The sequence below is a fragment of the Oryzias melastigma genome, linkage group LG3 (assembly GCF_002922805.2).
Source record: "Oryzias melastigma strain HK-1 linkage group LG3, ASM292280v2, whole genome shotgun sequence".
Classification (NCBI taxonomy): domain Eukaryota; kingdom Metazoa; phylum Chordata; class Actinopteri; order Beloniformes; family Adrianichthyidae; genus Oryzias; species Oryzias melastigma.
Window position 1 is genome coordinate 24,079,348 of NC_050514.1, and position 17,252 is coordinate 24,096,599.

The window sequence follows — 17,252 nt, forward strand, 5'->3', positions numbered from 1 at the left end:
CAGCAGATCACTTTGTCATTTTGTCAACATGAAAACTGACTTTCTTTAGCAAAATCCATTATTTATAACTGATCTAAAGGGCTATCTTATAGATTTCCCGGCTGCACATCATCCATACAGAAGTATCTTACATGGAAATTTTATTAGACCTCAAAAATGTTTGTTTTTAATCATGTTTTATTAAATTTCCTCCCTAAAAAGACCATAAACTTGCTGACGGCATTTTGTCTACAAGAAATTACACAACAATATTTTATTTTATTAGCAAGTACCATTTTTTGTTATGAACTTTCCAGGAAATCATAATTAATACATTTAGTTTACAGCAACTGTTGGCTCCAGAGGCGGACTTACCATTAGGCAAAGGTGGGCGATTGCTTGGGCCCCCTCTAACACCTTGGGCTCACCCAGAGCGGAATATTCAACAAAAATGTCTAAAATCATTTCCACATCTGTTATTTTTAACTGTGCCATTAGAAAAAAAAAATAAGAGAAATTTAATTGAACTGCTCAAGTGCTTCAGTCCTTCTGCAGCAATGGAATATTCTGTCAGCACCAAGTTAGCAAGCCCAGAGAGAACAAAAAAGAGAAAGCCAGAAATGTGTTGTAGCACTTCCTAAAGTGCAGGAAGAAGACAACAAAAAGAACAACAGAATTATGAGAAAACTGTCAAAATGTTACAATAATAAAGTTGTAAGTTATGAGAAAATCAATTAAATTATTCTTAGAAAAAAGTTGTAAAATCATAAGAAAAAAGTTAAAATTTTACAAAATAAAATCGTAAAATTATAATAAAATAGTCAAAAGTTTCTGAGAACAAAGTTATAAAATTCTGGAGAATAAAAGTTGTAATTTTACAAGGAAAATTGCCATTTTTAATTTATTTATTTTGAAAATGGTACCAAAAAAAGTTTTGATTTTGATAGAAAAAGTTGTAAAATTATGGGAGAAGTCGAAATTTCACAAAATAAAATCATGAAATAATGATAAATATGAAATATTTAACAATAGCAAAGTTGTAAAATTTTGAAAAAAAAAAGGTTATTTTACAAGAAAACAACCATTTGTGTTTATTTTTTTTTCTGTCAAAAATGTCAAAAAATTTAAATCAAAGACAATCAAACATTTCCTGTATCGCATATTTATATTGTATATTTAAAGTATTTAACAGATAATTGAGAGAAATGAGATGGACATCACACTACTCAAGAATCTAAATGAAGCTGCTGAATTTGATTTAAATTTTTCTAATATACAACTTTATTTTTAATAAATTACAACTTGAAACTTTACGTGTAAAATTAAATCTTTTAACATCATAAATATATTATTTTATTCTTGTCAAATGCTGACTTTTTCCTCATAATTTTCCAACTTTTTACTTATATACATTTTTTTCTTTCATGGTGGCCTTAATGCTCTATTGTAACAAACGGGACCAAAAAGGAGAAAAAAATTAACTTTTGTTCCATCATTTTATGTATTTTTGTTTCTTTTTCAGAAAAATCTGCTAAAAATGATTAATACAACCACTGCAGGGGGCCCCCTGTTATTGTTCACTTAAGGCCCTCAAACTGCTAAATCCGCCACTGGTTGGCTCTGTGCTTTGTACGCAGGTGTGAAAAGTCTTTAAGTTGTAGACTTGAAGCTATACATCAGACTCTATCACCATATAACAAAATGATAATCCCAGTATCAAAAGCCTCTTTCACCTCTCATAGGATGCTTTCACAGCTGGACTGGTTGAAAGACTTTGCTGCCCTGCTGTCAGCTAGCAGAAGGTTCCCTTTGGGTGATGGTAGGTCTGCTTTGCTGTGGTTGTCTCTGTGCAGAACGAGTCTCTCCTGACTCCGATGCCAGAACTCTCTTTTTAGTGACAGAGAGCTCGCAGCACAAGTAAAGGATCCCGTCACCACGGTGTTGATGTCAGCGTCTGTTGCCTCCGCAGTGGTGCCATAAAACCGCCGGAGCTTCTTTCGAAAGTGAATGGTGAACAAGCCGTAGATCACGGGGTCCAGGCAGGCATTGAGCAGCCCGAAGATGAACAAAATGTGGGTCAAGGAGTGGGACACTTTTCCCTCCAGGTCATCAGGAAAGAACCAGTACCACAAGCCCAGCAGGTAGTACGGCGTCCAGCAGATGATGAAAGAGGAGACGATCACAATGCTCATTTTTAGCGTTCTCATCCGGGCTTTAGGGATGTTGTTCTTGGAGCAGCGCAGGTGTAGCTCGCTGGAGGGCACTGGGAACAGATCAGGTAGAAACAGACGAGGTCAGATTAAAGCTAGTGAATGTTTCTTATCCTTTTCATACGGACTCGACTGAGGGATTTGGCATCATTTACTCGTCACAGCAAATATTGATCTAGCTCTACTGCACTCCTTGACCCATCAAAGTCTTATGCCAGGGAATAAGAGTTTTCTGCCCTACCACACACTTTCGCACTTCACTGAACTGTGGCCAAAATCTGAACAAACTTTTTGACACTTCTGTACACTCTGTGTGTGAGGTGAAATGCATAGCTTATGTCTTTGTCAGTATTTGTTCTAGAAATACTTCCAAAATTCACAGAACTATCTGTAATGTAAAACAGAGTGGTAAAAACTGTTTAAAATGCCAGGCAGAGCACACCCGCTCAAATAGGGAACTCTAATTGGCTCCTTCACCTCCTCAAGTCTTTCATTACACCTGCAAAATGAAGCTCATCGGTCTTACTTTTGGATGGGGGGGTGGTCAGAGGAGAAAATGAAAGGATTACTGCTCCTGTTTATCCACAGGGAGGCAGGCAGATGTGTCGGTACAAAAAAGAAATCTGCAATCTCTCGTGTTTTCTGAGATATCCAGCTGATTTGATCGATCTGTGCAGACCAAAACACTGCTGTTTTTACATCATATGCGTAAGATGTTTTTGAGGCTCAGAAAAATGTACTAAATTTCAAGGACTCTCAAATAATGCAAGATGATAAAAGCAAATGTATGTTAAAATTATGGCCAGACCTCAAAATGTTTTCAGATCCTCCATTTAGACAAGTCTACTGGAAAAACACCTATTAAACTAAATTAATTTTTAGGCTTTTTGACTATATATCTTACTGTCAGTATATAATCAAATTCCGTCTCCAATGTTTGACTATCTTGTGCTCATAGTATCTATTTGTGAATCCACGGTGTCCTTCTGATGATGAAAATGTGGATGGTTGATTAAAAAATTACATTTAAACACTTTTTTTTTTTTTTTTTTTGCAAAAATTGATCGACCGCAATGCATTGTGGTCTATATTTGCTAACGTAGTGAGCATTAATGCACACTGGGGTTTTTTTGGAAAGACTTCTGGGAAATTTCTAAAGATCTGCAACCTTTAGTGCTAAAAAAAAAAAAAATGTATTTTATTGACTAAAACCCCCCCGCATGAGATATAAAGTCCCACCTCACTCTTCAGAACAATGTATAGAATGTAGCTTTTAAATATTTGCAATAATTGAATTATGGTGATAAATAAATATAATGAGGAAGTGCTATATTTTCTATTTATGACAAATTCCGCTTATTTTACTTGTGACAACAGCAACAGAAGTTCCTTTTGGCATGACCTGTATTTTGTCATCCAATTCCCCCTTTATCAAACATAAACATGTCAACATTGGTGCAGAATGCAGGTTTTTTTTAGATCTGTACATGAAAATAGCATAATCTGCTATAAAAACTCAGAAGAATAAATATATGTATCTTTTTGCTCAATTATATCAAAAATCGAATCATAAATGTCAACTCAACTTAAACAAACTAACCAAAACTACAAACTTGTTGTTTATATAATTCGATAGCATTTTTCTTCAAAGCCAGAGAGCCACAATGAAGGAAAAAGTGAGCCGTATGTGGCTCCAATGCAGACTCCTGATCTAAAGTTAAAAGAAAAAAATTGTAGAAATTACATACACTGTTATAATTCAAATAAGTATTTATAAGCTTCATTTTATAAACAAATGGCTTAGTGGTCACAAAACCATAAATAAAGTGAATTTTTCTAAACAGTAAAGTGGGATTTCACAGTTCTTGTTGGGTTTTATTTCATTAGAAATGGGACCAAAAGGCAGTTCCAACTCACAGTTGTCTCTTTTCAGTCGTTTGGAGATCTCACAGAAGATCCTGGTGTAGCAGGTGATCATGATGACCAGCGGCAGCAGGAACAGGCAGGCAAACGTGAACATGTTGTAGGCTGTTTCATGCCTGTGACTGACAAAACTTCCCCGAGTGGCACATTGAGTGAACTCCTCAGGATAGATGATGGTCACATTGTGGAAGAGGAAAATCTGTGAGAAGTAAAAATGGGAGCAGTGACAGGAAGTAGCCTCATGAGTCAGACTTTAGAAACCTCGTATTATCTTTTCCATAGTTGTGTTGCTCATCTTTTAAACAAGAATTGCTCACTTCCCCACTCCATCCTGTGAATATAAACTGAGAATAATGGATGAAATTTGTCATCAGCTGTTGTTTTTCTTTCCTCTTGAATTGGAACAGGATATCAGCGTGGGAAACGTGAAAAAAAAGTGTCTCCTCCACCGAACAATCAAGCAGAAATCACTGAATTTGATTGTTTTGAGCAGTTTCTAGGTGAGTGTGAGTTACTTTATCTGTGTAAACAGGCCCACATGGAGTAATAAGATAGCAAATCCCTCATGAGAAAAAAAGAAAAACAATAGTATGAAGAACCTGGATGTTTCTGTAAGGCTTATTTTGATCAGAATTGTCCGTTTTTTTCATGCAGTGCATGTCTTCTGTTGGTAAAATCACCTTTTGTATTGGATGGAGCTTATTTGATCATGGTCTTGTTCAAAGGTATATTAAAAAAGGTTAATATTTCCTTTAAAATGTGTCCTTTAAAAAAAAAAAAAAAAAAAAAAACGGCATGTCACTGATGACAAGTCTTCGTTTGAAAGGTACTGATTTTGTGGTTTGCAAAAGCTTTTTTTGCTTCACAAATTAGACAAATTGGTAGTTTTCCTTTTTCCCTCAATTCATTTGTAAAACGATGTGGCCCAGTGAAGACGGCTGTGTCATGTGCTCACATATGGCCTTTTTGTGCATGACTGTGCATTCAAATGAGCTGGCGGATGGAAAACTGTGCTCTTAGCCATTGATTTCAGAAGTCTATGGAGTGCTTTTGCTCTACAGGGTCCTACCTGTTTTGATGGGGGGGAGGGAAGCAAAGATCACAGGCAGTCAATATCCATTTTCAGCTTTGTGCTCAGAGATTTCTCCAGATCTTCTGGTATATTATTTTGCGGTCACAAAGCAGAATATTGTTATTTTTAAAGATATTTAGTCTTCAAATTCAGCCTTTTAAAAAAAAAAATAAGATTAAAGTCCCACTCCAACTAGATCTTTTTCTACTGTAAAATCGTTCCCAAATTATGATTATGCAGTTTTTAGCCAAAATCAAAAACCCCTTTTTTGTTGTTTTTTGAGACATTTTCTGCAGAGCAGAAGGAGCTCTTTAGAAATTTGCCTCTTTGGTAGTGGTGGGACTGATTGCATAAAAGTTAGCCTCCTCTAATTTCCCATTGGCCCTTTGTTTACAGTCTCTCCTGCTAGCTTACAACAGCTAACAAGCACAAGCTAACATTAGCGTAGCAAAAATAAAAAATGGTGAACAAGACAGCAGAAGGGTGAAATAAAAAGTCATGGTCTATGTTGGTCTCAATCAGCCAGATTGAGGGAAAAAAAATGCTTCTCTGATAGTGCTTGGGGGGCCGGGCCAAATGTGGAGGAGGGCCGGATTGGGCCTATGGGCTGTAGTTTGGGGACCCCTGATTTAGAGACACATGGGAGCTCAGACTAGGAAAATAAAAACTGTATCTTTGTTTGTCTGGAAATGCATGCTTCGGAATTGTAGCGGAGAAGGGAGACTAGTGCCCATTGCAGTAGCTGTGTCACAACATCACAAATCCGAGCTTTTTCAAACCGCGGGTTTTCATCTGCTCCTGATCCATCACAATTTGAATAAAAAAAATACTCAAAATTAAGTTATTTTATATATATATATATATATATATATATATATATATATATATATATATATATATATATACAATATATATGCAATAAATTGATAAATATATGTTCTCCATCACAAGAAAAATGCTCCAAGAACATGTTAAAAGTGACAGCAAGAAAAACTGTTTTCATCTGAGTCATAGCAATTTGAATAAAAAAAAAAACTCTAAAAAGCTTTAATCTTAAATTTATATGTATATATATACACGTGTGTATGTCTTTAAGGCTTTAAAAAAACAAAAACATTGTGCACAATCGTGAATAGTCTTTTATATTCCGCTGCTTCCTTCAAGGGTCACTGCAGTGATTCATCAGTCTCTACTAAACCATGTCCACTGCATCCTCTTCCCTGACATCTATCTTCATGTCCTCTTTCACTACATCCATAAATATTCTCTGATTGTTACTAGGCCTTCTGGCTGGCACTTAACCTCGGGGTCCTTCAAACTATTTTATCTGACTTCTCTGACTTTATCTCCAAAACATTTAACAGGAACATTCTCAGCAGTCTCTAGGAGAACCTCAAAGTCATTGATAAAAAACAAAATGGTGTTTTCGATCTTTACAAATTGTAACGGCTTGGTAGTTACTTATTTTTCTCTACTTTGCATTATGAAATCCTTCAAAATGCTCTTGAAACTTTGAAGTCTGTATTAAAAAAAACCCAGTATTTTTATCAAATAGAGAAATACTACATATACAGTATATATCAAAATGTCACAAATAAGAATCAAACACAACAAAAAGTATTTTAAAATATTTTATATTTCTACCTATTCAGTGTGAAACCTGGGTCTGTTTGGATGATATGTTTTAGACAAAATTGATTTTAGACCAAATAGTTGAAAACGAATAATTTCCCACTGCAGATCTCATGCATGGCACAATAGTATACTGCAGCATGCTGGTTAAAAAACACTGTAGAAAATGTTCAGGATGAAAAGAATCAGGAAATAACACATTAGAGGAACTGCTCATGCTAAATGTTTTAAAGATTAATGCAGAGAAGTCAGATTGGGATGTTTTTGGACATGTTGAGAGAAGGGACAGTGATTATGTTGGTAAAAAGGATGCTGAGGTTGGAGCTACCAGGAAAGAGGTCTAGAAGAAAGGAGGTTCATGGATGGAGGAGGACGAGGAGGAGCATGCAGAGGATATAGGAGCAGCTCAAAGGGAAAAATGAAAAAAAAGGTCATTTACTGTTAAAACGAAATATGTAAATAATTTATTATTAGTTTAGTTATTTTTTCAGTTCATCTATTTAAAACATATTTTAAGACAACATTAGATAAATGTATATACTGGCTGATAACTAAAGTCAGTTATTCAAGAGTCTTTATTTGACAGAATTTAGGAATAATAAACATGGGCAGAAGCTGTAGCTTAAACCCCTTCAACTAAGACAACACAAATACAAACAAAAAAATTTTTTGTTGTTGTTCTTTATTGTAAAAAATAAGTCAAAGCTTAAGTTTCAATTGTTTTAAAAAATCCCAGTTATTTCTGGACCCATAAATGGACCTGGTTATTATTTTATTTCAGAACTCAAACTCTTCACCCCCCAACCACATGGCAAGGCAGCTTTAAAAGTTCTCAAGGTCTTTCAGTTTCAATGCTGTGCTGCATAAATATTCAGGATCTACTTGAACAAATGCCAGGTGGGAAAGGGTTACCATGTGGGATCAGCTGAGAAAGATAAAAATCCAAATCCAGATGAGCTGCAGAGGAAATATGTGGGAAGAGATGATGGTGGAAGATTTTTCTTTGAATTTTAAGAAAGAACTACTAGCTTCTGGAATACAGTTTAACTGATGTAAGTGGAGGAACACACTCATCTAACATTGAATATTTCTCTTTGTGAATTTTAGTCATTAGAAATAACGAAAAATGAACACATAAAGAGGGATTACAACACTAGCTCAGATATCGTCCACATGACCAGAATCTGCTCTCAAGTGTTATTTTTATCACATCGTCAAGCCAGAATCATAAAATCCTGATGTTTGTTCAGATGCTCCTTTTTTATGTCAGAAATGAAAACAAAATTAACACTTTCATCATATTCTAGAGTAAATGTAACATATTTTATTGTACAGATTTTGTTTCCTCTTACAACCAAGTATATTAGGATAAAATTTAGGTTTGAATCATTTCTTGTGATGCAGATGTTAACACTTTTAAATAACTAAATGCAAATTAGATATGTCTAAAGTAATTCCTGATCTTTTATCCACATGCTCTCTCAAATGCAGTAAGTGATTTTACCTGAGGGACTGAGAGGATCACACTCATCGCCCACGCCGCTATCAGCATGACTCTGTTCCTCATCCTGGCTTTATTGATAGCCAGAGGGTCGAGGATGGCTGACTGTCGGTCCAGACTGATCACCACGGTGACAAACGCGCAGGAGTACATTGCCTGAAGCTTCAGAAACATTAATAACCTGCAGGCAAAATCCCCGGCCAGCCACTGAACCGTGATGTTCCACACGGCATCCAGAGGCATCACGATGAAGGTCACCAGCAGATCTGCCACCGTCAGGTTGATGATCAGCACCTTGACGTGGGACTTTCGCTTCCCGTCACTCTGCGCCGCCCACAGCACGGCCAGGTTAAAAAAGGCCGAAAAGCCGCAAAGAATGAAGGTGATGATCACCCTGACTTTGGCCGCCGTGGAGAACGTTGGGAGCTGCAGGACATCGCAGCTGGTCCAGTTATAGGAGGAGAAGTTGCAGCTGATGTTGGCTTGCTCGTCCTCCAGCAGGTGATACATGGTTAGAGCGGATTCATAAAGAGAGGCGTTCATTTTCTGCAGTCTGCCAGAGGAGGATCATTCTCTTCATCCACCACAAATGTCAGAACTGGAGAAAAAGACAAAAACAAGCAGACGGAGACAAAACGGATGAGTCAAAAGAAGTGTTAGTAGACTATTAGAGCACAGCTGTCAGGAAGACAAACTGTATAGCACTGATTCATACATGCAGTTCTACATAAAAAAAAATGTACACATAAAAATGGAATAAAATACAGAAAGTGTGATGTGTCACCCAATGGATTGTATTGAAATTATCAGCCTGCTCAGTCTGTATTTTTCTCCCGTTGAGCTCCTTTCATTCATCTCACCTGTTCACCCCTGCATATATACTGCTGCTTCAGTTCACTCCTGTTCCAGTTCCTTTGCACTGTGACTGTAGTCTTGGCTCTGTGTGTTCTCCTTACATAGTTTTCATCAAGTTCTACTGAAGTATGTTTTTTTATATATATATATATATATAGATCTGACCAGGTGGGGGATTTTTGTGTCTTGTTTGGAGCTGTTCCTTTTTTCTTGCTGGATTCTGGATCATTTTGAACTGCTCCTTCCCAAATGGAGTGAAAAATAACTTTCTTTGAGGAACTTTTACTGGAGGATCTTATCTCCACTGGACGCTGTGTTCCCATTCCCAGTGGATTAGCCTTAAATTACCATTGATTTCTAGTGTAAACCTGAATTCATTTTTCCCCTCATTAACTCTATTTTTTGTTATAGACTTCTTCATGGTGGGGGGGGTGTTTTGGATGGTGAAAATAATTATTTTTTGTTGTCAAAAATCCTTTCTCACTTCCTCCTGTGTTTAGACTGTTATGAGTTCCTCACTAATTCCTGACAGAAAACGATTTTGATCTATTGTAAAAGCCCTCCCCTTTTTATTATTAGGATGCTGTTTTTTAAGCAAAAATTTGAAAAAAAAAAAAAAAACGTAATTTTCTTGGACAAAATTTCTGCAGAGTGGCAGTTGTTTATTCGAAGTTTGTCTGAATTGTGAGTGGTGGGATCATAGGGGCACAGCAACCCCGCCCCCCTTTCCCATTTCTGAGAGCTCTACGGAACAAAAGCACTATTTTTCAAACTGATTTTTTTTTCTTTTCATTTTCTCCTGATTCACAATGATTTGATATTAAATATTCAGAAATGCTATTTTAAGCTCACTGTCCATCATAAAAACAACAAGAACAAGGTAAAAAAGATAAAAACATAATTTACATCAGAGAGGATCTTTAATAAATCCTGGACCTTTTTCAAATGACAAAAAACAGACTAAAAAAATCTGTTCTACATTTTGTTTCTGACCTGTTAGTTAAAGGACATCAGACTTTATGAGTGCAATTCTGAAAAAAAAAATATATATATATATATATAATAAATTTAAATTCTTCAACATATAATTTAAAAAGTTTAAAAAAACACTATTTTTTTTAGTTAAATTTCTAAACCAATTTGTTTTTTTAAAATGATAAAAAAAATATGTGACCACTTGAGTTTATGAAAAAAACTGTGCAGAATTAAAAACGCAAATGGAAAATCTAATCATTTTTATGTGGACTTTACAAGAGTTAGATCAACGTTAAACATCTCTGAAGGACACAAATATCAAGTCTTTTCTTTGAGTGAAGGTAATGTTTTATTTCATGGAGGAAGCTGCGTGGGCTTTAGATCCTTTGATACTTTTATCAGTGAACACATTTCATCACCGCATCGACAAATAGAATTTCAAATGCCAATAAAATAATAAAAAAAGAGGAAATCATCTGTGGCTTTCTCTGAGGCAAAGATAAAAAGAAACAAGGTGAAAAAGTGGGTTCATAATCAAAAGTCAGTCTTTGTTGAGGCTTCATCCTTGCAGGCAGAAGATCAGTGGAAGCATCTGGCTTATCATCAGTATACAGTTGGAGAGGCATGCCGTCTTGATGATATGGGCACATCAGTGCAGCTGGCATGGCTGTTCTCTAAGAGGGTATCACTGATGCTGAAAATGTTTGCAGAGGATGCTTTCAAAGCACCGAGTTGAGTTTTTGCAAAAAAAAAACTCTTGAATTTTATGTAACTGAATTTATACGCAAATAAAAATTGAAAATATTAAGCTGTTAGCTGGAGCAGTGGTTACAAGAAACTTCAAATTGTCTTCACTTTGTAAATATTACAAATAAAATAAGGGGGAAATAAATAATAATCAATAATACACATATTTTCCTTCTATAGGCGACACAAAGATAAGATAAGAGTTTTTTTTGGCAGCTCTAATTAAAGACAAAAAAACAATGACTTGATGAAGGAAAATGAGGAAAAGAATAAAGAAAAAACATTTAAAAAAAGAAAAAAGTATGACTTAAATAACTATAAATGGTGAATTGCAGAGAGAGACATGAAATCCTAACCATGCATTGTTGCACGTATTATTGTTGGGTCTTATTTTGTGAAATATTGTAGCTGTTATCATTGCAATATTTATTACCGTATTTATAAATATTTTAAGCTTTTAATGTGATGGTATTTAGAAAGTGCTGCTTTTGTATTACTGTTTCCCCAGGCTCTTCAAAGAAATTAATAAAAAGTTGTTATTTACAGCTAAATAATGAAATAAATCATTAAATGTTAGGTCATTAATTACAGTTAAAATATCATTAAGTATGAGGTTTATTCTTTTTTGTCATCATTTTTTACACTAATTTAATTATTATAGATTAAATTGAAATTTAGAGCCTCGCAGCCTCCTGCCATGGTAAGTTAACTGTCTAATAATTGGAATTTAAGGAACATTTGCCTCATTTGACACCACAATTTTACATGCTGCATCTCGTGCACGAGCCAGACGTTTCTAATAATAGAATATATGAGACTAAATGCAACTTTCATGCAAATGATGAGTCTTGCTTTAGTAATTTTGTGAATATTTTTATATGTTCAGCTCATTTTAACCCTTAAAAAAGCAAGAAAAAAAGATCTTATTTATGTGTAATAATTCACAATTCAATAACATTTTTTTTAATTTATTAAATTACAAGTTTAGCAGGAAAAAATAGGTTTCATTAATTAAAATAAACTTACGTTTTCTGGTGAATGAGATTGTGAGATCCCCTCCTCAAAAAAAAAATAAAAGAAAGAAAGGAAGGATGCGTGAGAGTCTGTAGTTTTCCTCTGCTGAGAGTTTGCGTGGCTGCAGGTTGCGGTGGTCTCCGCCTTTATCCGCGCATCGGAGAGCCGCGCGCACCTCCCTCCGGGGAGGGGTCTGACCTTAACTCCCAACTCCAGCGCGCAGCCAAGGACGCACGGCACGCGCAACGATGCTATCAAGATCCCATTCAAATCCGGAGAGGAAATCATAAAAGGGTTGTCCTTTCAGGAGAAAAGACCGACCCCTGTGCAGGATCAAGGGACTCTGAATCCCTGCTCTTTACCTGTTTCGTGCTGAGTTCCAGTCAAGTCCTGGAAAGAAAATAAGATTTAGGCTATTAAGAAAGATGATGCATAGTAATGAGCATTAAAACCAATGTAAACATGACAGATTATAGCCACAGGCTAATTTCCATCTGGAGTCCCTTGGTGGAAAGATGTTCAAATTAATAAAAGAGTTTAATAGATATATAAGATTTAGGCTATTAAGAAAGATGCAAATATTTATTTAAAAAAAATCAAGTCAAAATAACTGATAATTTTGGACTGATAGTTTAAGAATTCTCCACAATCTTCCACCTCTACAGAGCAAATTAATTCAGAAAATTATAGATCAAACTCTGCAAACCTTAAAAATATAGATCAAAGTGAAATATATAAACTTCCTGCACTTTTGAGGACCGAACTGTTGTTACTGAAGCATTTAGCTTGTTTCCAATCTTAAATAATCACGATCTTCAATAATTCCAGAGTTCAAAATTAATCAATTCATTGGGAATGTTAAACCATTTTGAAGTCAGTTAAAGTCCTGCTCCAACATTTTCTGTTGTAAAAGCATTTCCAGTGGTCTTTTAATTATGATTAAGCTGTTTTTAGAAAATATCAAAAATTTTTTTTATATTTTCATAGGAGTTCATCAGAAATTTGCCTCTGAGTTGTGAGCTGGACTATTGGAGCAGAAGTAAACTTCCGTTGATATCCCATCATCCCTTTGTTTACACTGTCGCTTACAGACCCTCACAACCAATGGCGAGCGATAAAGTATGGTGTTCCATTTGTGTCAAAAATTGATACATGTGTTTCTAGATGTTGACGTAGACGTAGATCAAAGACATGGACATGGATGGTGGACCAAAGACATCCCTTTTTTGGCATAAATCGAATGCCGTAGTATCGGAGCTATCCAGCCGTACAGTTTTGAGCCAGATTTCAGCTCAGATGAAGAAAACAAAGACATTAATGGATCTATTTGTCTGCGAGAGGATGCATCAGAGTGGAGCAAAGCAAAGCATTTCAGATGCTGCGTCACAACCATTGACAGTATAAACTCCTCCCTCGCTTTCCAAACAGGAAGTCGCTGCTGGCTCCAAGAAGCCACAATCCCATAGACTTCTATGGAGAAATAATCAGTTATTAGTTATTCCGCTTTCAGTGTGAGGGGTATGGACTTCACTGTCGTCTGTCTCAAATGACCCATATTGCAGAAAAATCCTGATTGAATTGGCTTCATTTCACTGGAGTCAAGGTATTTTTTATGACTGTCCATCTCTCTGCAGTCTATGGTCACAACGTATTTAACTTTATTGAGAAAGGGACAATGCATATTAATGAACATTGAAACAAATGTAAACATGCCAGATTGTAGCCGCGGGCTAATTTCCATCTGGAGTCCCTTGGTAGAAGGATGTTAAAAGAAACAAAACAGAGTTTAAGAGAAAGACAGCACACGCAAAATTATAAAACACAGGTAAAAGACCAAAAAATACAAATAAAAAAGAGTAAAATTTGAACAGATAAATAATTTTTAAAGCTCTTTAAACTAGGTTTTCATCATATTTGTATCAAGAAATACTACAAAAAAAACACTTTTAATTTTTAAATATTTTATAAATGTCCTTCATTATGAAAAAAATGAATATGTTATCAATACCAGAAATACTATTTTCATTGAAGTGGGTCTTGGAAGTTTTGGTTTCCAGTCAGTCTGTATAGAAATTCATCCTTTGATAAAAAACTTCTCTTTATGTTTTCTTTCACTGTAGGGTTCGGGTCAGGCAGGAAACAAGTCCAAAGCTCACAGAGAAAGCTGCATGTATCACAGTTGGACATTCTTTCAGAAATATCCTTCTTTCTTTAATATATAGAAAAGTGTTAAGAAGGGGTTTGTGGGAAATGTTTTTAATTGATGTGGTTTTAAGAACATAAAAACACATTTCTTTGCAGTTTTGCACTGAAGTACAAGTTTAATGTATTTATCAAATATATTCAAAGTGATGTATTTTTTCATAAGAATCCAATTTTTTGTAGAATTTTATTTTTCAGCAAAGATCTTTGACGTCTCTCTTCTATCCGCCCTGTCGCCCCTGCATCTATACATCCATTATGTCTCATTGGTTTTAACTATGTGAAAGACAGCAGAGTGCAGTGATACATGGTTAATAAATTTGTCTGAGGCTCTAACTAATGGCTTCTGTTTCCATGGCGATGTCTCATAGACGGCAAAGAGGAGATGTGACAAGGATTCATTAAGGCAGCGTGTCATCTCCACACATTCCTCAACAAGAACTGAACTGCTCTTATTCGTTCTAATCTCCCAGGCAGGGTAATCAGATAAATGTAAAGCATTGACAGGACCTCACTTTATTCCAAGAAAAATATGGTTGGATAAATTGAGATGGATTTTACTTTCAGAATTTTGAATCCCAGTATATAAAGACAAAGATTCCAATATCATCAAATTAACAGTTTTTCTGTTGTATAATTGAATTTATTGCATTTTTTAGGGTCACATGTATTTTTACTTTCATTTATTAGCTTTCCACAACTCTGACAGTAACTATAGTATGGTTTTCGTACCACTACACAAAATGCACAAATATTTCACCAAACAGATAGAACACTTTAGTCACGCTAATGTAGAACATCTTATTTTCATTTTTTTAGTGTTGCATTTAAGATATACTTGAGACTGAGGCTGCTAGTTTGAAGAACAAGCTCATTTTCTCAGGAAGACTTTTACACATCCACATTTTTTATACTGATAATTAAAAAAATTGTATCAGTACTTGTACACATTTTCAATTCCATCACATCATCTCCTGCAGAAATCAGCTAAATAACATAGCTCCTTTAAGGTTGGAATTACGGGAAATTTTTGCCTTTTTAAACCCGTCATGCTTGACCTTATTTCAAACTAAAATAGTTTTTATGTTTTTGCTGTTTTTGATGTTAAATTTGGTTAAGTCCTGCATTTAACGGTACGTTTCGAATTAGCAACATTAGGTATGAAGGGGTTAACATCTCCAACTTATGGGGAGAAAACAGACTCATCTGATTTGTGTGTGTGCGTAATTCTTGATTTGTAACTCATGTAAAAGGTTTTCCATGCAACTGTGTGAACTTGGAATTCTATTTTCAAAAGTGCAAAAAGGACAAAATACAAAAAAAATACGATTTATACACGCACGATTTAAAATTACACCAACTAAAACTAACAACACATACAAATCTTTAAGAAGTATCGCCTTATACAAACACAAAACCGCATTACAGACGTGAGACTCTTCCCACTTCTCCAAGCTTCGTGGGAAAATGTCAAGTTTTCACCACATTTTTTTCAAAATCTAAAATCAAAGCGGCTGACAAGAAACATCTGATGACCCAGCATTCTAGCTGCATTTAAACGCATCACACACAAATCTTGGAGAAGTGAAGAGTCTCAAATTAGATTTGTGCGTAAATGTGGTTTTGTGTGCATGTATCCGGCAATTTGTGTGTACTTTTTAAAGATTTGTAAGTGTAATCAGTTTTAAGCTATTGTAATTTAAAGTTGTGCGTGTGTAAACTGCATTTTTTTTTCTGTTTTGTAATTTTTGTACATGTGAATACACAATTGCAAGTAGGCTACACACAGTTATGCACAAACTGTATTGTATGAGTTACAATTTAAGAATGACATACACACAAGTCCAAAGTTACACGCAAATAGGCAGACAGAAGTTACAAATCAAGGATTACACACACACAAAACGGATGAGACTATTTTCTCTCTGTACAAACGTAGCTTAAGGAAGCCTATCTGCCTTACTTAAAATAGCTTCCAAATATTGTGTGACATTACAGCAGATATATTTTTTAGGTTTTAACTGATTTAACTTCTAAGGTATTTAAAAATATATTTTCAAAATATATTTTGTGGTTTTCTGTTTTTTTTTTAATGAACAAGTTAGATTCATGACCCATTTTTAATTGTTGCTGATTAATTTTCTACAGTAAGCTACATGTAAATCAACAGGTAGTTTTTTTTTATCCCACATTCATCAACTCCAAAGTCTTAATTAAAAAAAGTTCTTTATGTACATTTGGTGCATAAATGTCTTGTCAATATTCAAATCTCAGAGGGTGAAGTTTAACCCCCTTCATGCCTCAATTTATTTCTTCAGATATGAAGAAAATCCCTCATACTTTTGATTTCAAACGGAAGCTAAATTAAGGTAATTTTGGAGCCAAAGTGGTTTGATGCTATTTGCATCAATAGACGGTAAATCACAGCCCAGCTTCTAACTGGCTGAACAAGCTTTTTGTCTGCGGTCAATTGTTATCTGATGCTTTTGGCATCTGGGCTCTCAAGCAGAGGAAGCAGGAAGATGAGTTAATTGTTCAGAATAATTAGGCCCTTTTGCACAATGGAAATGCAATCACTATTCAATAGAGTGACAGTCCCTCTTGACTCCTAGATGACACCAGCAAGAAGTTTTTAAATGTCAGTTATATTAAAAAAAATAAATAAATACACACTTTTTATTTATCTCATTGACACATTGTGAATAATACTTAAAGTTCCACTCCGATGAAAACATTGACTGTATATAAGAACTTTATATAACTGTATTTTTCACCGTCGATGGATGAAAAACATTTTTTTTTTAGTTTTTAACATGTATGTGTGGCCTTTTTCTTATGAAAAAAAAACAAATGTAATAAGAAATCATTTTGTTTTTGCATTTCCCAGTATTTCTTCTTTTAAATCTCTGTCAATCAAACTGTCTTGGACAGACTCTGATTGAATGAATGATCTTCTTTCCATCAACAGCTCTGCTGCACATGAACTAAACCCTCATCTGGTCCAGCTATCGTGTCTAGTTCAGGTGCTGAAGGAGAGAAGATGGTATCTGCAGTCTGACTGCAGTCAAATGAGCCGCCGTTCACATTTCTGCGGTCAAATCAGCATCACTGGATTTTTTTGAGTGAGTTTCATCCAATACTT

The 17,252-nt window shown here is 35.2% G+C and overlaps 1 protein-coding gene and 1 long non-coding RNA gene across 2 annotated transcripts; one reads left to right on the forward strand and one right to left on the reverse strand.

Annotated features, from left to right (window-relative positions):
* Nucleotides 1-1,129: 1,129 nt before the first annotated feature.
* Nucleotides 1,130-12,903, reverse strand: LOC112160319 (gonadotropin-releasing hormone II receptor). Its single transcript, XM_024294752.2, has 4 exons — nt 11,921-12,903; nt 8,321-8,915; nt 4,107-4,311; nt 1,130-2,242 (listed from the first exon to the last, which is right to left on the reverse strand). Exons 2-4 carry the CDS (start codon nt 8,858-8,860, stop codon nt 1,716-1,718), a joined length of 1,272 nt encoding a protein of 423 aa, XP_024150520.1. The 5' UTR covers nt 8,861-8,915; nt 11,921-12,903; the 3' UTR covers nt 1,130-1,715.
* On the forward strand, nt 1,720-4,881 carry LOC118598409. The gene is made up of 3 exons (XR_004947508.1): nt 1,720-1,798; nt 1,875-2,120; nt 4,520-4,881. It is a non-coding gene; the product is annotated as an uncharacterized LOC118598409 (long non-coding RNA).
* Nucleotides 12,904-17,252: the final 4,349 nt, after the last annotated feature.